Genomic DNA, 24,285 nt, shown 5'->3' with positions numbered 1-24,285 from the left:
GTATGGAATACATAGACGACATGATATATATAAAGTATGAACAAACAAATAGTGAATCTGATGAGAATCACAGTACAACCAGGATTTACTGATCTTTGGACATGATATGAAAATAAAGTAATACAGTATTGCCACTCCCTTTCATATGACCCTAAACCTCTTGATCGGCTTCGTTCACTCAAGTTACTTCTTCCTCGTCGATATCCCCTCAAATACCACTTTGCCTACTCTTGCTTTTTGTCTTTGTCTAAAGATGCGATGGCTGAATTGAGAATATCGTAACTTTCTTTCTCACCTGTGGAAACATTAAAAAGAAAGAATAGGGAATCAGTACTCGTGAGATTCACGGATGATCAGAGATACAAGTACGGGATGATCAAAGTCCTTCAACTTTGAGCCCGATCTAGCCTACCGACAAATACCAAATTTGTGGGAGGTCACATCACCACCTTCCCTTCTTGAATGATTATCCAATTCTCCTTGCGATCTTGCGTTGACCAATCACAATCAGCCTTATAAGAAACGAGGAAAAAACCTAACCTTTCACACTCTTCTCCAAAACCTTCTCACATCCCTCAAAAACTTTCATACACTCTTCATTCGATTCTTTCCAACTTTCAATCTCACCTCTAACCACCTTTTGAACCTCTTCTTCGAGTTTTGATAATTTCTCGTATAATTCAGTTGAGGTGGTCTCGAGTTGGTTGATTGCTTGAGATAATCGATTATGAATATCGTTCCTTGAATGAATGTGGGTCAGTGAGTCATAAGCTAGATCAGTTAATATCAAAAGGTGTCGACGAAGAAGAGGAAGAAGAAGAAGCATTGGTGTTTGCCATATTGAGACAGATTTTCACTTGACTGGACTTACAATGCCTTCTTATGAGTGGTATCTTTCACAAGTTGATATTCTTCTTTCTACTCCAATCCAATTAAACCGATCGAATCACAGATCCGTCAACAATTTCCTCTGTCGATACTTACCGTACTGTAGACGGTTATCAACAATTTATGATCGATCAACTAACAATACCCTTGGTTTCCTTCCCAGCTTCAGTCAAAGCTGTACGTTGCAATTTCTGATATCTCGTTATCACTTTACCTGTACGTCATGTTCACCCATCATATCAGATATCATCTGTCAAGAATACCGATATCGATATCAGTCGGGTGAGTAGTATACTAACGTTGGATCTCGACCAACATCTGATTCAAATCGGGTGGTCTATCATAAGAAGAATCATTGTTAATTTCGTTTATAAATCTGTCAATTTACCAAAAGTCTCATTCACCATCCATCCTCTGTGTATGTATACATGCTCTCCAAAGGGGAGGGGGGTGAAAGAGAATGGCAATCAGTCTCCGAGGAACAGAGCAACTCACTCATCTCCACCTTGACTCGATGACTCTCCAATATCAATCGAAGATTCCCCTTGCTCTTTCTCTGGGCTCCTTCGTGGCATCTTGAATTTGTATGTTGACGCGAGGCTAGTACCAGTACATCCAAGTGATAAAAGGTTAGAGAGCACAGTGAGTTGTAGATGGGCAGATGAACAAAGGTAGACGAAGAAAAGAAGGTGTCTCAAGTGGAAGAGTTAGTACTGAGTGATATCGTTAGCTCAACGTTAGTAGAAAACATGATTGACGCACAACGCACAGGCATCAACAGACTATCGTAGTACAGTCAACCCATCCTTTGGTAGTAACATTGTTCAATTTGATTGACTGCATATTCAATTCAATTCGGTTCAATCCATTGGCTTCTATTTATCCTATCCTATCCTATCATATCCTATCCTATACTATCCAATGGAAAAGGGGAAAAAAAGTTCGTACAAAGAGGAAACGACATCGATAACAAGAAGAAATATCAAAAGGAAAAGAAAGATCTCCCAGAAGAACGAAAGACAAAAGAAAAACAACGAATGAAAAATCTCTATAGTACTACACCCCCCCTCACCCTACTGACATACGTTCATGCACAAACTATCAAAACATAGATAGAGAAGAGCATCAAGACTAGGCTAATCGTTACACAACGTTTTGTTTGTTCCTATATTACTGATGGATCGTTTAATCCTCCCTCTTTCTCTTCTGTGTCAACGAAGCTAGAGCAGCCTGTAAAGAAGGTGGGTTTGATCCTGAACTTGATGTGGAAGAGTTGGTTAATGAAGCAGGTAACTGTTGACCTGAGGGACCGTTCAATACTATAGCTTTTAACAATCTGTTCTCATTCTCCAATGACGTGTTCTCAGCTTGTAATGCCGCCAATTGAGCTTCCAAGTCTTTGGCACGTCGTTCCAAAGCTTGTTCCCTCTCTTTCTTCTTGGCTCGGAATCTTGCTGATGCTTCGGTGTTACGTCTTCGTTTGCTATACAACGGACAATATCAGTAAGTATTACCAAGTATGTCGATGAACTATATTGATATGGACTTACTCTTCTTCGATCTCCACTTGACCCGCACCCAACTGCTTCAACCTCTTCGCACCTGTTACTCTATCATCAGGGGAATCACCAAAGATCGATGCTGATCCAGGTCCAGGAAGGACATCGGAAGTGTTGATACCTGCTGGTGTAGGTGCCGAAGAGGGAGTTTGACCGATGTTAGCACTGTTGTTGGTGGTGTATGGCGAAGGTAGAGGGATGAGGTAGTTGGGTGGTAAAGCCGAAGTTGAAGCTACGGCACCAGCAGCGGCCGATCCGTGAGAAGAAGACTGTCCAATGTAAGCTGCGATGAATGATTCTAATGTTGGTGCGGAACCCTTTTCGTTAGAGTTGGTAGGAGTTTGAGCGATTGGTGTAGGAGCAGGAGCAGAGACAGGAGCGATCGACTGATAGTTTGAATGATCTTCTGGTAAAGCTTGTTTCTGCTCAGTTGGTGAAGGTACATTACCAAAGTTTCTAAATAGTTCATCGGCATGTAGGAAACCCCAAAAGGCCTCTTCCTGCTCGGGATTCATGGCGGCTGATGGTGGGGTGTTACCAGGTATGGCGTTGAGGGTTTGAAGATGTTCAGGTAAATCCGGGAACATGATCGTAGAGTGGAGAAACCTTTCGGTCGGTGTGTCTGGTTAAAAGAGGCGAATAAGTATGTTATATCTCTAAGACTGGACTTCTTGATGATATAAAGGATCGATCAAGTTGAGACGTTGGTTATGGTTGTATAAAAGGAAGAGGGATTTTTGTCGGACCGGATGGTATTTGTATATCAGAGGCAGTGTTGTGAGATGTCGCGATCTTTGATGGGTGGTATGGAGAAGTGTGGGTGAACAGATAGATAGTGTCCGTTTTTGATGGTTGATGGTAGTCGAGGGATGATGTGTGGTCTAAAGAACGTGTGGGAGGTGATTGATGGTGACTGATTATCTAAGGTATGGTTAAATGGTGATCTTTTGATATCGATCTTTTGTTTCGAGTTGACGGTGAGCTTGATCTTTAGCTTTAGCTTCGATCTTTTCTTGATGACCTTGACGTATTCTGTGTTGATGACAAAGTATAGTAAAGAGTATGAGAAGAGTTATTCCAAATTGATCTTGGGGGGTGAAGGGGTGAATTTGGAATAAACCATCACTCGATGGAGGGGGAATTTGGAATAAATCGAATCGATGCAAACTCAGGGTAAAATTTCATCCTATTCCTAAACCAGTAACTAAAGAAACAATAGAGAATGATCATACCTCCGTTAACTCCACCTGATTGGTCAGACACATCTCGCCGCCACACAGGAGTTATTCGGCTTTTCCGGTGTGCGTTCCTATCGGTGATAAGAACGTCGCCGACTTTCTCTCGTTTGCCTGTGCATCAGCCAGTGCCACATCTCCAATCCTTTGCTTTGCACGTTCTGAGAACCCACACACTGGGTCAGTCAGTGAGTTCAGTATCCGAAGCATACTCTGACTGTCAGTGTCACTGTGAGCATCCGATTGTAGGATTGTGCAAAAGTCATTTCGACAAACGTCAATAACCTATACACCTCCTTCATCCTTCAAGACTTCAAGTCTATATACTATCACTTTCAAAAACCCTCGACTTCTTACGCTCAGAGTTTGGACAAGATGGTGGTGAGTCGATTATTCTGCTTTGAAGGGATTGGATTAGGTCGAATTGGATGGGAGGATTATGGATGAGAAATGGACACGGAATAGCAAGATGGGACGATGGGATACATCAAGGACTCAAGATCTATCAGCATCAGCTTCAGCAAGACGACGAACAGGCAGAACGAACGTGGAATGAATACATCGTATCGAGAGGAAGAGGAGAAAGCCACCAGTCTCAAGCAGGAATTTGGATATATCCATCTTGGTCATATCGGCCTAATGGGAATATCTAGAGTCCTGCCAGACAGCTCGAACAGAAGCTTGTGATGGAATGACGATGAGATAGGCTGCCTGGAATCAAATCAATGAAGAAGATCACAGACTAGAGGCTGACCCATGTTTACTCCCATTTTAGCAATCCACATTCAAGCGATTCGTCGAGGTAGGCCGAGTTGTTCTCGTCAACGATGGTCCCTCAGCTGGTAACCTCGCCGTTATCGTTGAGATCATCGACCACAACCGAGTGAGTGTATCCCAGTCATGCAACGTGGCGCGATCATTGACATTTTTTGCTTTTGCTTTTGCTTTCTTCACTTAGGCCCTCATTGACGGACCTACCACCTCCGTACCCCGACAAGCCTTCCCATACCGAAACCTCATCCTCACCCCTTACACTCTTGCTTCCCTCCCCCGAGGTGCCGGTAACGGTGCCGTCAAGAAGGCTTTCGAGAAATCAGGTGTACTTGAGAAATGGCAAGCTAGCGGATGGGCCAAAAAGTTGGCTGCTAGACAACAACGAAAGGTGAGTTTGGCTTATACTACACTCTCGATCATGCTTGTGTCATGGTCTACTTGGCATTATGTTCGTAATGACATTCATGCTGATAACATTTTGTGTGTGATATAGAACGCCTCTGACTTTGACCGATTCCAAATCCACCTCGCCAAGAAGTCAAGACGAGAAGACGTAAGAAAGGCTTACATCAAGGAGAAGAAGGCTTCCGCTTAAAGTAGTAAAGCAAAGCTCGGATGAGGGATGAAGGATGGAAAAGGAACGATTGATATTGTAGAAGGTTTTTTTAGATCTACAATTTATTCGTTGCTTTTGGTTTGGGTGTTATGACATTTTCTGATATCGCATACAAATGGAGATATGGCGAACCATCTTTCTCGTGATCATTATTGGAGGATGTTGCAGTGGGAGTGTCGAAGCTCATTAGATGTGTGATGAGCTCCCTTCTTGCTTGGTCGGATGGAAGGAGTAACAAAGAGATCTGCTACTTAAGATTCATCCAGATTGCATTCTGAACAACGTTGCGAGTCCGCGACATCGTTGATAAGAAAGAAATGGTTCTACATCGCCTACTGAATACCGACATCAAGGTCATCAAAGCCAATGAGTGGACTCATGCCCATTTGTAATTTAGTAACCTGATCGATAGAAGCAATATGAGCGTTCGACGGTGATATCCGAAATTGATCGATTAAACCATTACTCGGTCCATAAGCATCCTTTCGCATCTTGCTGTGTTGCATTTATCCATATCGATCCCAAAAACAGAACTGCAGTGTACGACCATGACCAAGCTCAAAGTAGGATGGCATCGTGAGCATTTCCTCTCACCTCTCCTTCAATTTGCAGAGCAAGATAAGGGCGATACGTTCGAACTGGTCGAATGTCCAGGAGGGACAGGGGAGATGCAAGTGAAATTGAAGAATGGTGAAATAGATTTATGTATCGGTGGGTACATCCAGTGTCATCATATCAATAGCATATCAACAACATAGCTAATATGGTGGATGGCTGTACGTAGCTTTGACAGATGCGTTGATAGCTGGATTAGCGAATGGTCAGGATTCTTATAAATTAGTTGGAAGATATATCGCTAGTCCTCTCAGGTGGTAAGTGCGATTATCTATTGCATGCATCGTTACCAACTGTGCTGATTCTACTTATATCTGCACAGGGCTATCATAACAGGTAAAGATAGCCAGTATAACACCGTCGATCAATTGAAGGGTACGACATTTGGTATATCTAGATTAGGCAGGTCAGTTGTACTGTCTCCTTTCGCCAATCTCGACCAGGAACCAAGCTGATAAGAGTGATTTCAGTGGATCTCAAGTAATGGCTTCTGTGCTATCGCTGAACGAAGGTTGGACAGAAGATGAACAACCTAAATTCAAAGGTGCGTTCATCTCCTTCCTAGTCCTCGTACACAGTTGAGCTGACGACGATATGTATAGTGAATGGTCAATTCAAGCCTCTCAGAGATTCTGTCAATTCCGGTGAAAGTGAGTCAACAACGTACCTCCAGATAGATCGCTTCTACCTTTCTTCACGAGCTGATCTTAACTTGTGGACGATCCAGCATCAGTATTCCTGTGGGAATGGTTCACTACGAAACCATATGTGGATTCAGGTGAGGTGAGGTTTATCGGGTCTGTGTATAGTGAGTATCATCTTCTCATCTTGTTGATCATACCATCATTTCACTGTTCTGCTGTCCTGGATGATATATCTTTCCTCTCGTAATTCATGCCCACGTTACCCCTCGCCAAGCTCATAGCTGATTTATAATCCTTATCTCCAGCCCCATGGCCATGCTGGCACATAGCCGCCTCCCCTTCATCCTCTTCATCGCAAATATCTCAATTCCTCACCTCACTCCAACCGTACGTGAGAAAATTCAATTCAGCCGAAGCCAGGGAAAAGGACGATGTCGATTTTGTCACTTCGTACTTTGGACATCAGAGGGAAGACGTCGTAGAGTGGTTGAAGAGCGTTAAATGGGAAGAAGATCTGTTGCAGGTCAAAGAAAATGTTGTGAGAGATACCCTCAGGTGAGCCTGTTCGTTTCCATACCATTATAAGATGATACGTGAGCTGACTGATGTGTTGATGAGATAGGGTGCTAGCTAAAGCGGGTGTGGTCAAGCCTGACGCTGAGAGTTTGGATATTGGTACGTTTGTCAATACCGATGTAGCTCAGATTGTATGATCCCACCATGCTGTGCTATGCATCCAACACAAATGAAGAGAGTAATTGTGATCAGCTTGTTACAAACCTGAGTAGACATACACGTAAATAGTGCCCAAGAGAGATGATATTCGATTTCCCCACTTTGTTGATTGCATCTCCTCCACTTTGTCAGATAGCGATAACGCGATGATGACGCATTCGCACCCAGAGTGGAGGGTGATCGATGAGAACGAGTATTCTAATCGTATCGATCATTGGGGTGTGTCTTCGATACAAAGAGACTGCTTAATGTACCCCCATGCACACCGATTTCCTATACCACAGCAGTCAGAAGAACTTATTTTCACGCAAACCAACAAGCTCATCTATTCAACCTGTCCGTTACCAACTTACTGAGAAGATCTGGAACCATGTCCAAAACCCCTTGGTTACCTCTCATCGAGCAGCAGCTCAAGGAGAATCCAAAATCGACCAGTAAGTTACCTCAAGCGAGCACTTTGCATATACACGAGACATTCAGTATTTACTTCTCTGTTTAATCTCTGCAGCATATGCATTTTCGACACTCTCGGAAGAAGGTAATCCCAAAGTACGATTTGTGATCCACCGGGGTAGTAAGTCTACGTCTCAGTCCCTCAACTAGTCTTGCACCCGTAGACTCCCTACATGTTTATGCACTAATCATATCGTATTCGATAATGTAGTTACTCCCAATGCTTTGCTGCTAACTACGACCGACACCCGAATGTCCAAACCGAAACATATCTCTCATTCTCCCACAGTCGAAATAGCATGGTGGATCGAATCTACCAACGTTCAATTCCGAATCACCGGTAAAGCCGTATCGATCCCCACTCCTAGCAGTTCATCGATCCAAGAAGCAATTAAGACTCTTGGTGTAGAGGGACTGGAAGAGGGGAGTGAAAAATGGTGGGAAGATAAGAGGAAGGAATTATGGGGTGGTGTGAGTGGACATCTGAGGGCGGGGTTCGGTAGACCTACACCTGGGAAGAAGTTGGATGAAGTTGAAGGGAGTGATAAGTGGCCTGAGACTATACCATCTGAGTCGGTAAGTGGATTGTATAACATTCTCTATTGGTGCGGTCTATGGTATTGTTCATTCAATGGCAACAGCCAATCAACGAATGATTTTGATATCATATAATATCTTCAATTTTCACTACGAGCCTGAGATACAGTAGACAACGGTCTGACTGACTTCGTAAATTTACAGGACAAACCAGACGAACAAAAGACGATCGACGCTGCCTACGACCACTTTGCGATCATTGCCATTGCACCCGAGGCAGGCGAGTACCTCGAATTAAAACCTATTCCCAATAGACGAACCCAGTGGAAAAGGAAGGAAGGTGGGGAATGGGAAGAAACCAAAGTGGCTCCTTGATCGGCTCGACTTGAGATAGGTCGATCGTTAGGAGGATTAGTACATTGATTTTGTGAAAAGTAAAATTATAAAGAAATGCATGTAATTGTCTATAAGATACAACAGATACTCTACCCAGGATGCTAGGATCTGCAAAAATATCAGACTGCTCGATTGTTCGATAGACATTATCATTAAATATAATCGTTACACCATCTCACCAGCATCCGATCTCCCAGCTATACTCTTCTGATCTACCTGTACACTCCCATGTAAAGTAATTACCATCCCCGATGAAGGGAACGTATCATCATTGACTTTATCGACATGTCTTAAATCTTCTTTTTCTTCCAACTCGTAAGTTTGTCCACTCTGCTCTGGTGAAGTACCACTACCGCTCGGCCCACCTTCTCCAGAGGTCGTCACCAATTCGGAATCTAATCGGATCTCACCCAAGAATTCACCTAGATCCAATTCTTTCACACCCTGGGTTTGAGAACGCATTGGGTTTTGATGATGTATTCCATCGCCTATGGCAATTGGCGGTAGATCTCCATGGCGATTCCTATGGCGATTCCACCTCGGTAACTGAGGTATAGATGTATCAACATCTTCATCTTGATTTTGGTTTCGATCAGATTTTCGTAAACGTGAATGATGAAGGAGGTTTGACCATTCTTCTGTAGAAGTGGGTATATTCCATGCTCTAAGTATATCAGACTACCGACAAACCCACCAACAAGATCAGTGTCAATCACCTGTTGTTGGATCATATACGGTGGATAGACATATTGTATTTTGTATGATTGGTACTCACCTGAGAAGCAAAACATATAAATCCAATTAAACCCATCGAAGCGAAGAAAAAATCACTATTAGGATCTGTAATAGTGTTATCGAATGCCTGATAGAGTGAAGTTGCGATCATTCCCATTGTCCAAAATACAAATAATGATACCCTAATATAAAAGCTGGTGTTCAGTAATCGGATAGTTTTGGGTTTGAATTTCAGACCGTGTGATGAATTGACGAGGTTGGTGGTTCGGGAAGTTTGGTTGAAATGCTGAAGAATAAGGAGGATGACCCATACTGCGATTGATATGACGGAAAGTTGAGTTAGCAAAGGGTTCATGCTTTATTGTAGCCGAACGTGAATTGTACTCACACTCCATTATCAGCGTTAGGATCGCAATCACCCCTGTTAGAATTTGGTATGACCGTCGACTACATTGTCATTTTTGAGTCAACACTGGAGTCTACTACTTTTACTGCTTCTGCTGCAAAGGACAAATGAAGAGACATTTCCGCTCACATGTGTAAATCAAGTAACGAGCAATAGAAAGGAGTGGGCTGTTGTACAGTGGTTTAATTTTGATCAGGTCTCAATAGAATGATTCACTGGGATACTTGGCTTGAAATGGGCGTACTTACAATAAGAATAGGATTTTTCGCATTAGACGTTAACTTTTATGGATATATTGGTAATATCAGTACGATACCCAACAAAATATTCTATTCACACCTTGGTGGATTTACTTACGATGATCATACTTGGCATGAAACCTATAACGAACAAATACGGTAATGCCAGTAACTGATTCAGTAACTATGTATTAGCTTTTTTGCGACTTTATTAATCCTGTTGAATATTGAATGAATGATTATGGGATAGCGACATACGAAAAAGAGAGTGAAACATCCTCTGAATTTATCGAAATAAGGTCTCGTCAATGTGATAGTTTTAAGCCATAGCTACGTGATTTTAGATGTATCGTGTCAGTTGTCGTATTGTTTCAGCAGCGCATTGAATGATGGATTGGATTGTACAAGGTTGTTCTGCAAGATCTTGGATAGAGACAGGATAGAAAGGATTGGCTCACCCTAAGTACCACCGAAAGTACCACACTAACTTGAGCAGCTTGAGATCCAGCTTGCAATATAGCCTGAGCTCTACATAACCGAGCATGAGGAAGGTATAAAATCTCCTCTGAATCTATCTTGCCTCCACTCGCAAACCAATATAACAAGTTCAATATACTGACTAGGATAATGACGATGAACGAATTGATCAGACATGGATCACGTTGAATGCGATGTATTGGTGTTGTTGCTGTCGCCTGCCTTCTTCTGGAAGTACTACGTTCAGTGGTCGATGAGGATTTCGTAGTAGTAGTAGCGAGACTCAGTCGTTTGATCTTTATTTGTGAAATCTTGTTTGATACTCTTGTTCCAGACAGAAGGATTGTTGCTACCAACAACCCCAAGAAGACTATACCTAGTATATTGATTATCCCATAGATTAATACTTGTTTTTCCGACACTACCGCTTCCTGACCGTAGTAAATCGTGTATGGATCGGTGTTATTGGAGAGGGAGTCGAGATAGGAGCTGTTGGACAAATGGAGATAGGGCGCGTCGTGCCAGCTGGCCATTTTAAGAAGACAGAAAGGGATTTGCTGATGTTGGAGCGACCACTGGTGTTCTTCACTGAAGTATCATATTCTGCAAAGGCCAATTGGTGTGATGGAATGTGAACTGGTATCTTCCTTGATTTGATAATTATCTATCTGATGAGAGCCTACAGCAGCTCTATAAGTTGATAGTCGTTTGATCTTAACCTTCGAGATGTTTCTCAGCTCTGCACAGAATATATTGGGTTGACCTGGATATGACAGAGCCAAAAGGCTACTAGATGTTATAGCGAGGACTTAAGAAGGGCGATCTGATTGATCACAGATCAACTTACTTATATCGATCAAATTAAGTATATATCAAACTACCAAATCAAGTACAGACACAACGTCGTAAATCGTTCGCATACCTTTGCGTATTATCTAAAACAGAACCGTAGACTTGTTCGGTTGCATCTGCAAGTAACGATATACACGCGGTATGTGGTTGAGCTGATGAGATTCGGTGGTGATGATGGTCTTGTGCTGTGCGGTGCCGGTATTACAATATTTGGTACTGTAGATCGTAGACCTGTTTATTTTGTTAAGGGTAATAAGGGTAAGAATAAAAAAGCCACTGAGATAATGTAATGTAATGATACGAAGGAATATGGACCATACCAAAAACACGCCGTTGAGATGAGAAGATGAGATAGATCGATTGGGCTGGGATGGGGTTCACGTAAATCCAACGAGACCATATCGTAAAAATCTCTTCTGGCCGAAGGATACTGTCCCCACATAATCACGAGCAACCATTCCAGCGGTGAAGCATATTTGATAAATCGGAGGTATACTTTCCGGAATGGTATGATCGCACATTATCATCTATGTATCCAGCATTACAGTTACCCTCGTTAAGTGAGTAACTTGACGGACTCATCACCGAAAGTGGAAAGTTGGAAAAAGGATTAAGGACTAAAATTACGCAAGTTCTGAGACCAGTTCAAGCTTTATACCCTTTGGTAGATCACGTGTGTCTCTGCAATTGTATAGACCATGCATGTATATGTCTCACACTCTTGTTATATATGGGCAGCGAAGAGAGAACGTGATAAAGCGCGAGAATATGCGATGTTGATTTGGGTATAACGGTTAATCAAGGATAATCGACGATCTTCGTTTGATCGTCCGCGCCTGCGACCCATGAGAAGCTGGTCTTTTAAGGTTAACGAGCTAACTAACCATATGACAAGCTTCGACTCAGGCCGACGAACGTACGATGCTCGAATCATCCTACTGCACGTAAAAGACCGTTGCGTTGCCTCTTGACCGGTTTTGTAAAAAGTGAAGAGAACGAAAAGACACGTCGTACTACTGATGTTTGCTTTGCACAGTTAAATGATCCGAATGAAAGTGGAACAGAGACATGGCGTAGGGGTGGCCGAGCGCATGATCATGTGAAAGGGTTTCAGCAGATATCGAGGCATGATGCTGATGCTGATCTCGAACGAGTCTAAAACGGGTCATCAACGGTAGTAACCCGGTGGTGATCTTCGGTCGGTGAGATAGACACTCTTTGAAGCGGGGAGAGAACAATCGTGGGAAAGTTGACGGGATTTTTGCACTTGAGGTTTTACCTGTAGGTGGAATAGTCCGATCATCTGATTACACTCGTCATGTCCAGACGTCATTCCTCTTGGTTTTCAGCTACTCAAAGTCATTCAGATAAATCTGTTGACCTCCTCGACTGTCAATCATCTACAAGTCCAATATGGTGAGTCCATCTTCATCCTAGCTCGACGTTGTGGTAAGCACTGATCCCACACAATGACGTAGTCACGCCCTCGTCGATCGGTAGTAGCTCAGCCAGAAGCAGATCGAGACTCGAATGTCGATCCTGACTACCTCGCTCTAAGCGCAAAACAGCGAAGGAATATTGACAGAGCTTTCAATAGAGGGATACAGATACTAGAAGCAAGAGGGAGGAAAAGAAGGAAGGTTCAACATTCGCCAGCGCCCAAGAAGAACGAACAAGGGGGCTTTGTAGATGATGTTGAAGGAGGGGGGTTCATGGTGGAAGATGCTGGTGGTGAAGGGGGATTCGTACCTGACGATGAAGGGGGTGGGGTCATGTCAGAAGATAACGATGGAGGAGGATTCATGATGGATGATGATGATCAAGCAGGAGGAGGTTTCCTACCAGATGATCAAGAAGATCAAACCTCATCGACAAATACTGGAAAACGAATACCATTGCATCTCCTTCCTTCTTTACTTAGCTCATTGGGTCTACCGTCCGATGAAGATGTGCTGGCGGTTTTCAAAGCTTCTGCATCGGGATGGGAAGACGATGGGGAAGACAACTCACGTCGAACAGGTAAAAGGGGAGCAGGAGCGGAGGGGGAGGAAGAAGGAGGTGCAGGAGTGGAATTGAAAGACTTCAGAGCTGTTTGTGCGGCTTTAATGGGTCCGGACGATGACAACGGTGATGGTGAGGAAGATGAGGATGAGGATGACTTTGAAATACCTTCAGAAGAATCTGAATTATCATCTTTGTCAGGATCGGAATATGGTGAAGACAATGATAATATTTCCCGAACCAAAGGGAAGAACAAAAGTGGGAATAAAGTCAAATCGAGAGATTTTGCTGAAATCGAATCCGAATCACAATCACCTATATCTAAACGGAAAGGAAGGAAAGGAAAGAATCTAGATATCGACTCAAGTGGAAGAATCAAATTGAGTTCAAGACAGAAAGAATTAGCTAAAGATATTTGGGAAATGTTGAAACCCCCTTCGTCCACCAGGAAAGGTGAAGGCTACGTGTTAGGTAGAGATGAAGTGAAGAAGTGGGTTAGAGAGCTGGGTGAGATGTGGACGGACGAAGAGGCGAGTTTCATCTATCTCCCAGCAACTCATAGAAGAATACAAGCTAATTCCTCATATGATTGACAGATTACGGAAATGGTCAGCCTCTTCTCCACGCAACATGAAGCTAGAGGATTATCATTTGATGATTTTGGGGGTGTCATGTTACGAGCTGGATTAGTTTGATCCGATTCTCGTTAGAATAATTAGTTGTATAACCATTATCTCATGTATAAAGAGAATTTGTATCGTCAAATATCCTTTTCGTGATACATATTTGAGTAATGCTATAACTTGTCCCATTATTCAATACTTATTGATACAAAACTGCATAATTCCAATTCCGCTAAATTACCACGAACTGTTTTTTATGATGTAAGACAAGACACAAAAGACAGAAAAAATCAAATGGAAAGAGTAGTAGACGCGTATCTTACAAATCGTAAGCTACTCTCGCACCAACAAACGAGAACCTGTAATTGGCCTGATACCAATTCCTGAACGATTTCCTACCAGCTATCGAAGGGATAGTGACGTATGATCCTCCGAGCTATAAGTGAAACAGGATAGACCGAGTCAGTTCGCGATTCTGAAGTTTTACCCGGCACTCGACAATGATGATGGACGAAAGTGAACACTCACAACAACGTAATGTTTATTATCAAAGAAATCTTTCGAATATCCCGGATAGATGACAGAAGGTACGAATCCGTCTAATCCCTTGAAAGGTGTATCGGTCCATTCCCATACTCCGCCATTATGTCCTGGAACGATCTTACCGGCATTATCGGTCGTCGCATTGGTCGGTCTGTACGAATCCACTATCAGTGCTTTATTCCACCAAAGTGTTTCAGTCGGGAAGTAGCTTACGGCGTAGGATGCCAATTCTTTACACCTGTGTTTACACCCTCACCAATTGTTCTAGGTCCTTGTTCGGTTTCGTTTAACATCCTTAATTCCTCTTCTGTAGGTAATCGACCTTTCTTGTACTTTGCATAATCTTCGATTTCCAACTTACTAGCCATCAATGGCCATCGACCAGCTACCTCGAACGATAAAGGTCCATATAATGATCGGACGTTCCATTCTCCTTTGGTTTCGTCATACATCCAAGAAGCAGGGGCGGTTTCTTTACTCAGTCCCGAAAATTTGCCGGTTGATTGGAGATACGATAGGTAATCTGAGTTTGATATAGTCAAAGAGTCAATCTTGAATCCCTTGATTGATTTAGCGATATTGGGATGCTCATTATCCCATCCGAACTCGTGAGTCTCCCATCCGTCGATAGTTGGATATTCCCCATCTTCAGCTTCTAGATCTCTATGTCCTAATTCGACTTTTCCTCCTTCGATCGTGATAACTTTGTTTTCTTGATGATCCGAATTCCATTGTTCGGCCAAAATATCCCATTGCGGTGTCGAGACCGCTGTTGGAGGTCGGGTCATCTCAGATTGAGCCAGCATGTACAACAATGTTTCCGCATGCATAGCCTCATGTTCGTATGTCATGAACAACACTCTTCCGGTATGTCTTGAGAACGGTCTTCGGCCGGAGGATAGGGAGTCGTAGATCCCTTTGAGACGAAGTCGGACACGATCTCGGAAAGCCAAGATCTCAGAAAGAACAGGCCAATCTTCCTCCGACATGGGAACTTCCGAGTGGTCCTACATGAATGGTAATGAAGGGTCAACAAAGGGTGCTTTCAACGCAGGAGACCCTATTGCACTCACATGACATTTAGTAGGATCATCGACATCGGGATCAATACCTCTTTCGAATATGGTCTGGACAAGTCATCAATCAGCTTCCTGTGATATGCCTTGAGTAGTCAGTCCACTCACCTTGAAGTACTCCGGCTCGGTATGAGATCCCTTTGTGAGTCTGGTCAAATGTATATCCAAGAATGTGGGACTGATATCCAACGAGGCTGGGTGAGCCTCAAGTTCTTATTAGGTCGTGCTCCAGAGAAAATGTACTCACATATGTCCCAGGTAGAACAAACAGATATGTCTCAGATCAATCGGTTTCTTATGTAACATCTCTTTAGGTATCATCTGAAGTGTGATGCTAGGATTCGCCCATTGGGGCTGATCAGTGAGTGCTCTAAAATAGCATGATATAATTGTAACTCACTGATCCCAAAACTTCCAAAGATCCAACCAGTCATTCCATTTCGGTACTCCCTTGGCTCTCTCCACTGCATCTTCATGCTGAGCATTGTCCATTACTTCCAAAGCCATCTTGGAAGAAAGAGAAGAGTTCAGACCGAAGATCACTTCCGGTCTTTCAAGTACCCAAAGTCTATATTCGGAATTGGGAGCTTTCCAACTATTTACCACTCGCAAGTTGGCCTGGGACAATAGGTTCAAAGCTTCAGAGATCGAATACTGTAATTATTTGACAAGAGTGAATCAGCTTAGCAATCGATAGATAGAGTCAAGCTGAACCGGAAAAAACGATTAAGAGGGATTCCATCTTCGTCCGGTTTGCGGGAATCCAGGCACGAATGTTTGTTGGATGACGTAGTTGCAATTGCCGGGACTCACCTTGTAACTCCATTCTATATTCAACAGCTCATCTTTCTCCAAGACTATATCCTCGTCTGAAGAAGGTAGATGGATGGTCTGTTGATCCAAAGATTTGAAATACGCTTCGTGACGACCTACCAGAAGATTTTAAGTCAGTTTCATGTTTTTCCACCGATGGATCCTTTCATCGACCCGAAAGGTTGTGATCGGAATATTCACCTAAAGTCTCGTTATATCTTCCGACAAATTCAACTTGATTATCTTCTCCCAAACCCAATTCTTCCTTAACCACATCCCAACCGTGTTCTTCGAATCTCTTGGTATGTCCCGCCGGATCATTATATGCGACTTCTACTTTCCTACTGCCTTCTTGACCCGGAGTGGGTCTTCCATCCAACCCTAAGAGTAGAGTATCTCCTTTACGCAGTGGTAGTGACTTGAGGAAAGGAGCTGCAGATTCACGATCGAAGTTGCCCAATGAGGAGCCTAAGAATACTAGGTGTAATGGTCTACCGGAAGGTTCCGTATCGACTGTGGAAGTTGAGTGCAAGAAAGATCTTTTGACTTCCGTAACATTGTCAGAGTTACCTTGAGCTTGACGGGTATCATATTGAGTATGATCGTCGTATTCGGCAGAAGAGATAGGTGACCAAGTACCGGCATCGTTATCGTTAGTATTGCAACTAGGGGTAGATTCGGTGATTTCGCTAGGTAAACATGATATCTCACTTCTGGGAGTGACGATATTGATCGATTCAGGCGAAAGTAATGGACTTGGTTCTTTGGTCTCTTCATCCTTCTTCAAAGGTATGGCGATATCCTCCTTCTCATCGATCAGCGCGAAAGGCGGAGTAGGGAAGTTATCGTTATCTCGAGATGAGATATCTTGTAATCCTAAACCTTCTTCTGACTTCGCGTTGAGCGATGACAATTTCCCTTCTCTAATGAATTGCAATCCAGCTTCGTAAACTCCATGTAGGCCGATACACTCCACTTTACCTTTCAACTGATCTCCAAATCCATCTTCCATCTCAGCCAAAACCCTGCGTAATTCAGGCTCGGACAGGTCCAAGGGGTGGTATCTAATCGGTGCTGCTGTATCGGAGTCAGAAGAAGGGTTGATAGAGGACGATAAGGCAAGTAAGAGATGAGCAGTTTTTCTTAGTGCACTATAGCATAGTTCATAAGTACAAGTCAATATCTGATATCCACGTACGGATGACAGGGGTAAAGACAACTTACCCAGCACCCAATTCAACTACATCCCACCCTTCTCCTTCCTTCTGTTCTTTTCTCCAGGCATTCTCACCTGCCAAACCTTCTTCTCCATTAACACCATCATTATATTTCCCCAAAGCTGCATCACCCCATTTGGCCGGTTTCCACGGTTTATCCGGTACTTCATCGTTATTATCCATCTCGTCTCTGGGCGATCTCCTATGTCTCTTCGTACATGGAAATCCCATAGATTGAGCTATCTCCTGTCCGTATTGTTTAAGTAGATGTAACTCGTCTGGAAATGGGTAGTATTCGGGAGCGGACGATGTGATTTTATCGTATAATCTAAGACCCTCTTCATCGTATAGCACTACTGTAGGTACACTCCTCTTATATCCCCATTGACGATCTTCCTCCCTTTCACCTGGATATTGGATATCGGATGTGCCTTTCAGTGAAGATTCGATCTGCTCTCGTAGAGTTGGCGGGGGAGTATGAGATTCGGAACTCGAATCGGAAGATGGCGTTGGTAAGGTGAATATGGTAGTTCTAGCGGTGGACGATGACATGTTGCTGAGTGATACAATGATGTGTATACTACAAGATATGCGTTATACTTGTTGTATTGTGAATTACTTATCTCGCTTGTGACCTGATGTACAAGAGAAAGGAGTATAAGATAAGATAAGAAGAAGAGGAAGAAGTTGGTTTGTCCTTAGTAATCTACCGTGTATTTATCCTTTGAAGTGTACTTGGGCTGCATTCCTCACCGAGTACACGTTGATCACAAATGCATCTGATCTCCTCTCATCTGATCCGTGGTCTGTTCTGTTGTCCCGCTTATCAAATGGATTACGATGTATTCGGAATATCCTTTTGATGAATCAGCTGAGACGACAGCGAGAGTGAGAGTGACGTCCTATGACGTTGTTACCATCCCCGGTCATCCGAACCGGTAATAACCAATCAACCCCATCTGTAACTTTAGATAAAATCTAGATCTCCTGATCTCCTGATCTAACTACCAAAATCCATCAACCAGATCGGGAACAAATCAGATGGATGCGACGTCTCTTGCATGCCACGGCGATCGGACAGTCTGGGCCTCATGTTGGCCGAAGACAACATACGGTACAACTCCTTCTGTTCATTAGAATCACAAACGTTCCATCTTCCAAATACAAATAAACGTGTTCTGTACAAACATGTAGAAGAAGCCGATATTCGAGCACTGTACTTGTACAACATGAGCTTACAAAAGAATATCATGATATAGCCTTGCATCGACAAATATAACGACCGAAGCATGGAATGCAAACACAAGTATCCCTTTTTTATCTTACAATTTCGACTTGACGCTTTTCTTCTCCTCCTGACTGTCGTCTTTCCAATCATCCCACAATCCTTCACTTTCCACTGCTCTCCTCAGAGGACCTTCCTCTGATCTGATTCCATAAATGATTCGTTCACCCATCGACTTCTGACCTGGGGCATATACGGGGAAATCAGGTTGTTGATCGTACCCTATCGTAGCTGATCTTATGAGTATAGCGCTATACAACCCAATCAGCATTTATGAAACGAGTGTTTCTCCGTATATACGGTACTACACTTACGCTGTCAATCCATATACAGGTCTTACCCCCTCTCCTTCCCTACCAGTCAAGAACCTATGCATCCTTACTAGACCCTGTCCATTCCATGTGATATCCCTATACTGATAGAATCTACCTTCTTTCCCACCGACTTCACCGTCGTCCATCGAGTAATTGACAATCGGCGGAGGAGGGATCGAGTCGATGACCCAATGTGGTATAGAAGATATACGATGGGATATCCGATAGTGAAAGGAAGGGATTTGAGAAGGTCGAGAATGTAGGAATGCACTGAGTGGCATGGAGAATAGACGACGGACTTCACTGGGGTTCAGAAGAGGAGTGAGAGTGTGGTCTGTGATCAGGAGTATCACTCTGGCGAAAGTACAAACAAGGATCGATCAGTACGAGCACAAGGTGAACTGTCATAGGTTGAGAGATAAGGATCGTGGATTGTAGTTACTTACGGAGTTACAATCAATGAATTTCCAGTGATGAATTTCTCTAATTCACACAATTTTCTCACTTTTTCTCTATCCATCGGTAGACCAATCTCAGAAAGGTAATCAAAGCAGATATCAGCTTTATTCTTCATTCCCTATCACTACGTTTGCAGTGTATATTCACCTCTTCATAAGCTTCCCTTCTCTGCAAATATGAACCGAAAGAAACCATTAAATTAGCACTCCAAGCTCTTTCAATCGAGACGCTGCGTACATACAGCAGTCCCTTCAGCATCTACATCACCTTCCTCATATTTCCCTCCAGGTAAAGCTGTATCGTGAGCGTATGTACGCATATCCCCCGCTCGGCTGCTCATCGTTCATATATACATTAGCCGTAGGTCTTTTAACAATGTTTGGCCAGATATCTCACGTAGATAGTAGAACGTATAGATCACCTAGTCGACCGACGAACAGTCTAATTACCAATACAAATCAGCCATTGTACGTATAGAAAGTGAAGGTGAACTCACACGACCGCTACTGCCGCTGATCTCCTTTTGGGATATCGCCTGTTCTCCACGGATGGTCTGTACCGCTGTAATCGATATATGCATCTAAAACATCACTTAGCGATGATCCGAGACGGTGACCTCGAGATGCTGGACCGGATGATACGTACTGCAGTGATTCCGGTTTGAGAGGGGGAAGAAGTGATTCGATAGAAGTACTTGAAGGCATGTTGCGTGCTCGTGCAGGTGTCATTTCACCCTTGATCTTAGTGCGACTTCTATATTATATGGTTCTTGCGATCCCTGTCTCCCTGAACCATTGGACCCATGTTACTCCTTCAACTGAATTTGATGTTGGCCAGATAGATTAGATGTGCAAATTCAAGCTCGAAGCTCAATCAGGTCAGGTGAAAAGGTCATGTCGATGTTTTGATTGTTATCATTGAATTTCCGACGGAACTTGACGCTAGACCGCTGTACAACGATCATAATTTATCTGTCTCATCCGTCTTTTGCTTTTCTTAATCTGCTGATACACTGCACATCGGGACAGGACATCATGCTGGAGGATGGGGATCCAGGCTCGTGGACTTTACCAGGATGACTCTCCGAGCTCAAGATCCGACTCCGATACAGACGATCCTCCCCTCGCTCCCACTAGCGACGATGAAAACTCGCACGATCTGCAAGATGATTCTGACGAGTCTTCTTCGGATCAGGAAGAACCAATGTCATCTTCATCGTCTTCTTCCTCCTCTTTAGACGAGTCGGAATCAGATGATATCATTTACGAACCTTTTGAAGATGAAGGTAGAACCCCAAGGAGGATAGTGAGAAGGAAAGAGCAGATTGTCGATTGTTTGGAATGCCTGGGTTCAATCTTAGATAAGAGGGGTGGCGTTGATCTGATAGAAAGAGATTTAAGGATCATCGAAGAAAAGAGATCCAAAGTATCATTGAGATCATCAAATTTGAATGGGAATGGAATTCGAATGAAGGGAACGGGCAAGGGCAGATCGAAAATGAAAACGCGAAATCAGAAGAAAGTGAATCCATTAAGTAAAGTGGACACACCCTGGACGAGATTGGTCGATTTGATAAGAATGATGAGAGTTGATGGAAGTGCTGAGAAAGATCCCAAAGAGATTCGATATTGTCTGGGTACGTGTTGCTATATGTCACATTTAATGGAACCGGCTATCTCACTACAATTTTCGATATGCTATAGGGGTTTTGCATCACTTGATCCAACAGGATATCTTACCATTGATACAAGATCGACACTACATACATACTCTTTCAGGAATCGAAAGTCGTACTATTCGTTCTTTAAGATCTGGAAATATCAACTTACCAAAAGGTTTTTTCCAACTGATATCAGTGAGTTCGAAAAAAAAAAAAAAAACAAAAAAAAAAACCGCTGTAAAACACCACTTTCTCGAAACATCAATTTTAGCTGACTCGAATTTGAATCTATCATCAAGTCAGATCCATCCCATCTTCATCTCATATCTCAAACACCCTTGTTCTTCCTCTTACGTCTAATTCGATATACCCTAAATCCCGATCAGATCAAACCGAATATACTGGATTTATCGAATTTACCATATGATAATGTGAATGCGTTCTTGCACGAAGTCGATTTTGAGGGTTTATTTCAAGTTGTTGGATCGAGTGTGGAAGAGGTAACGCATTTGGACCTGTCGGGTAATAGCATAAATAATGAGGGATTGTGGGGTGAGTGAATATTACTGGTCTTTCTCAGGAAGGAGACAGATGGGTGATTGGAGTAGTTGAGGGTAAAATAACAGCTTATTCATTCATAGGTACAGCACAGAGTAATTTCCCAGAGGTTCGATCAATGATGCCATTACCATTACCATTTCCTAACATCCAAGTCATCAACCTCAAAAATGCTCCCAACTTGACGAATTTGCCTCTTAGTATGGTCCGATTACCTAAATTGCGACGGATAATTGCGAATCGACATTCCCCTCTTTGGTGGTCTTGCGAAGATACTGCAAAATTCCTTCGGCATGATGCCCAAGCGCAGAACCCGCTCGAGATGAAAGTGAAACTGAAGAAGAATCAGGGTAATACTGATGGCGGAAAGATAAGGGAGGGTGTATCAAGTCTGGTTGAGCATTGTATTTTATCGCTCCTTCAACTGCGATATTCTACTCACGATCGCGAAGAATTAGTCAACTACGAGAACACGGTGGAAGAGATGCTTCCTGAGAGGTATTTAGGAATATACCAGAACTCGTATAGATGCGATAGATGCTTCAAGATTAACATTGTACACAACAACGAGAAGAAGTCAGGTATGGAAACGTCGATACAAGAGGAAATGGGCTGGATGATGGATAATCCTCATCTACCTTATACAGCCTTGGAAAGGAATTCAGTAACGCTTAAACCAGTTAGAGTGGTGGGTAGATGTTGTGGGATCTGTAAGTTACAAGTGGCTAGGTTAGGTCGAGTATACAGAGTGAACGGGATATCACGAGATTGATGCTTTCAATGTTGTACATACAATACTCATTATCTGAGGATTATCATTCATTGTACAAGACATGTTGTATATGCATTGATTCCATGGTGGTCAGATACCCGCTCGACATATATCATCTTTGGATCCATTGCAGGGAGATAGTCAATGCAACTACAGTGCGATATGAACCGTGCCTGAATCCTTATAGGCGTAGCCGCAATCAACCAGCGATGTTTTCATTTTGGATGTTTTTCAGCTTCTTCTTCACCGAGATAGCGCAACTACTATATCTCAACGAATCAATATCATCTAGTCATCTCATATGTGCCAATGACACTTATCCAAACTGCAGTACATCAACACTTGACATAATGGGAGCAGAAGAAGGACACTCCAATGCTTTGGAGGATATCACTTTTGGAAGTGTACGTCGAATCATCATCACAACACGACGAAAGTTCGGATGCTGATATCCTTAGTGAAATAGGTAGCTGGGATGGTAGCTAAAGTCTTCGAACATCCATTTGACCTCGGTAAGCCAAGGATCCCCGTGCTGGACGACAACGTTGGAAATAAGCTTATATGGTTGGATCTTTATAGTCAAAGTACGATTGCAATCTCAGCCTACCGATCGACCAGCTACGTTCAAAGGTCCATGGGACTGTTTCAACCAGACGAGACGAAGAGAGGGATTTCTGGGTCTGTACAGAGTACGTGTCTGCTCAATGATAGCTGGCTCAACATCGCTAATCACATTCCTCGTAATACAGGGTCTGACAGCTCCTCTGCTTGGAGCAGCATGTGAGAACGCCACGCTGTTCTTATGTTATAACAAATGGAAGGATCTCATCTTAACCGTCAGACCTGAGATACATGGAATAGGGTCAGGATCGCAGAAAGGAAAAGCGAGGGAATTGACGACGGCAGAATTGGCTATTGCAGGTGGTGGGGCAGGTTTCATGGCTAGTTTTGTCTTGTGAGTGTGCACGTTCACTCAAATTCGACGATGTGTCAACGAATGGAGTGGCATTGAGAAGGACTTGTATGATTACATGACGTGAAATGAGCTTGCTGACCGATTGTGTCTTGCATAGAACACCTATCGAACTGATCAAATGTCGAATGCAAGTCCAAAGACTAGCAATGGAAGGAACCGTTCCTTCCACTGTTTCACCACTCTCAACTTCCCCTCAGACCGGCTCTCATCCTATATCATCTACGCCCCACATCCCTTCTTCTTCTTCTTCTGCTGGTGCAGCTTCTTTAGCAAGACCAGTGGTGAAACTACAGGGTCCAATAGCATTGATAGGAGACGTTATACGGAAGAATGGAGTCAAAGGATTATGGCTGGGACAAACAGGGACCTTATTTCGTGAAACGGGAGGTTCAGCAGCTTGGTTCGCAACTTTCGAATATACAGCTAGACTATTCATCTCTAATCATCAAAAACAACCACAAAACTCGGAAAAGGTCATTACGAAAGGAGATTTAGCGAAATGGGAATTGATGGTATCAGGAGCAATGGCAGGAATAGCCTATACGGTATCTTTGTTTCCAGCGGATTCGATAAAATCAGCTATTCAGACTCAAGCTGAATTGAATCCAAACTCGACACCGCCATCTTTCGTACAGATGGCGAGGATTATTTATAGGTCAAGAGGTATAAAAGGTTTATATGCTGGATGTGGAACGACAATTGCGAAGAGCGCACCGAGCAGTGCGATGATTTTCGCTATTTATGAGACGCTGGAATCGAACTTTGGTGGTTTCTTGGGATAGATTGTAAAGGTTGAGTAAGAGTCTTGAGAGAAGATAACGGTAGGG

General features: G+C 43.1%; 11 protein-coding genes across 11 annotated transcripts; 6 read left to right on the top strand and 5 right to left on the bottom strand.

The window, feature by feature from the left end:
• Positions 1–224: 224 nt before the first annotated feature.
• L199_007598 (uncharacterized protein) lies at positions 225–1,463 on the bottom strand (the record flags this gene model as incomplete). The annotated part of the gene is made up of 6 exons (XM_064893287.1): positions 225–295; positions 541–740; positions 872–918; positions 1,029–1,102; positions 1,188–1,225; positions 1,384–1,463. 6 exons carry the CDS (start codon positions 1,461–1,463, stop codon positions 225–227), a joined length of 510 nt encoding a protein of 169 aa, XP_064749359.1.
• Positions 1,464–2,073: 610 nt separating this feature from the next.
• Positions 2,074–3,034, bottom strand: L199_007597 (uncharacterized protein; the record flags this gene model as incomplete). The annotated part of the gene is made up of 2 exons (XM_064893286.1): positions 2,074–2,371; positions 2,439–3,034. The coding sequence occupies 2 exons, from the start codon at positions 3,032–3,034 to the stop codon at positions 2,074–2,076; spliced, it is 894 nt and encodes a 297-aa protein (XP_064749358.1).
• Positions 3,035–4,151: 1,117 nt separating this feature from the next.
• Positions 4,152–5,051, top strand: L199_007596 (uncharacterized protein; the record flags this gene model as incomplete). The annotated part of the gene is made up of 4 exons (XM_064893285.1): positions 4,152–4,229; positions 4,458–4,565; positions 4,641–4,844; positions 4,950–5,051. 4 exons carry the CDS (start codon positions 4,152–4,154, stop codon positions 5,049–5,051), a joined length of 492 nt encoding a protein of 163 aa, XP_064749357.1.
• Positions 5,052–5,620: 569 nt separating this feature from the next.
• Positions 5,621–7,044, top strand: L199_007595 (uncharacterized protein; the record flags this gene model as incomplete). Its single annotated transcript, XM_064893284.1, has 8 exons — positions 5,621–5,783; positions 5,857–5,944; positions 6,010–6,093; positions 6,158–6,231; positions 6,290–6,337; positions 6,415–6,495; positions 6,637–6,886; positions 6,954–7,044. The coding sequence occupies 8 exons, from the start codon at positions 5,621–5,623 to the stop codon at positions 7,042–7,044; spliced, it is 879 nt and encodes a 292-aa protein (XP_064749356.1).
• Positions 7,045–7,436: 392 nt separating this feature from the next.
• On the top strand, positions 7,437–8,431 carry L199_007594 (uncharacterized protein; the record flags this gene model as incomplete). Its single annotated transcript, XM_064893283.1, has 4 exons — positions 7,437–7,500; positions 7,575–7,640; positions 7,731–8,095; positions 8,261–8,431. The coding sequence occupies 4 exons, from the start codon at positions 7,437–7,439 to the stop codon at positions 8,429–8,431; spliced, it is 666 nt and encodes a 221-aa protein (XP_064749355.1).
• A 186-nt stretch (positions 8,432–8,617) lies between these two features.
• Positions 8,618–10,842, bottom strand: L199_007593 (uncharacterized protein; the record flags this gene model as incomplete). Its single annotated transcript, XM_064893282.1, has 8 exons — positions 8,618–9,130; positions 9,228–9,499; positions 9,576–9,634; positions 9,723–9,760; positions 9,842–9,874; positions 9,951–10,004; positions 10,091–10,162; positions 10,291–10,842. 8 exons carry the CDS (start codon positions 10,840–10,842, stop codon positions 8,618–8,620), a joined length of 1,593 nt encoding a protein of 530 aa, XP_064749354.1.
• A 1,732-nt stretch (positions 10,843–12,574) lies between these two features.
• Positions 12,575–13,857, top strand: L199_007592 (uncharacterized protein; the record flags this gene model as incomplete). The annotated part of the gene is made up of 3 exons (XM_064893281.1): positions 12,575–12,577; positions 12,640–13,692; positions 13,759–13,857. The coding sequence occupies 3 exons, from the start codon at positions 12,575–12,577 to the stop codon at positions 13,855–13,857; spliced, it is 1,155 nt and encodes a 384-aa protein (XP_064749353.1).
• A 247-nt stretch (positions 13,858–14,104) lies between these two features.
• On the bottom strand, positions 14,105–17,986 carry L199_007591 (uncharacterized protein; the record flags this gene model as incomplete). The annotated part of the gene is made up of 10 exons (XM_064893280.1): positions 14,105–14,221; positions 14,314–14,479; positions 14,542–15,335; positions 15,402–15,455; positions 15,513–15,582; positions 15,652–15,738; positions 15,805–16,058; positions 16,218–16,333; positions 16,419–17,368; positions 17,442–17,986. The coding sequence occupies 10 exons, from the start codon at positions 17,984–17,986 to the stop codon at positions 14,105–14,107; spliced, it is 3,153 nt and encodes a 1,050-aa protein (XP_064749352.1).
• A 770-nt stretch (positions 17,987–18,756) lies between these two features.
• Positions 18,757–20,196, bottom strand: L199_007590 (uncharacterized protein; the record flags this gene model as incomplete). Its single annotated transcript, XM_064893279.1, has 8 exons — positions 18,757–18,970; positions 19,034–19,387; positions 19,480–19,565; positions 19,640–19,660; positions 19,734–19,824; positions 19,889–19,933; positions 19,989–20,072; positions 20,138–20,196. 8 exons carry the CDS (start codon positions 20,194–20,196, stop codon positions 18,757–18,759), a joined length of 954 nt encoding a protein of 317 aa, XP_064749351.1.
• A 340-nt stretch (positions 20,197–20,536) lies between these two features.
• Positions 20,537–22,482, top strand: L199_007589 (uncharacterized protein; the record flags this gene model as incomplete). The annotated part of the gene is made up of 4 exons (XM_064893278.1): positions 20,537–21,128; positions 21,196–21,347; positions 21,452–21,704; positions 21,794–22,482. The coding sequence occupies 4 exons, from the start codon at positions 20,537–20,539 to the stop codon at positions 22,480–22,482; spliced, it is 1,686 nt and encodes a 561-aa protein (XP_064749350.1).
• A 350-nt stretch (positions 22,483–22,832) lies between these two features.
• L199_007588 (uncharacterized protein) lies at positions 22,833–24,240 on the top strand (the record flags this gene model as incomplete). The annotated part of the gene is made up of 5 exons (XM_064893277.1): positions 22,833–22,886; positions 22,949–22,994; positions 23,062–23,171; positions 23,232–23,437; positions 23,556–24,240. 5 exons carry the CDS (start codon positions 22,833–22,835, stop codon positions 24,238–24,240), a joined length of 1,101 nt encoding a protein of 366 aa, XP_064749349.1.
• Positions 24,241–24,285: the final 45 nt, after the last annotated feature.

The sequence above is a fragment of the Kwoniella botswanensis genome, chromosome 2, assembly GCF_036426115.1.
Source record: "Kwoniella botswanensis chromosome 2, complete sequence".
Classification (NCBI taxonomy): domain Eukaryota; kingdom Fungi; phylum Basidiomycota; class Tremellomycetes; order Tremellales; family Cryptococcaceae; genus Kwoniella; species Kwoniella botswanensis.
This window is presented reverse-complemented; position numbering and strand designations above follow the sequence as displayed.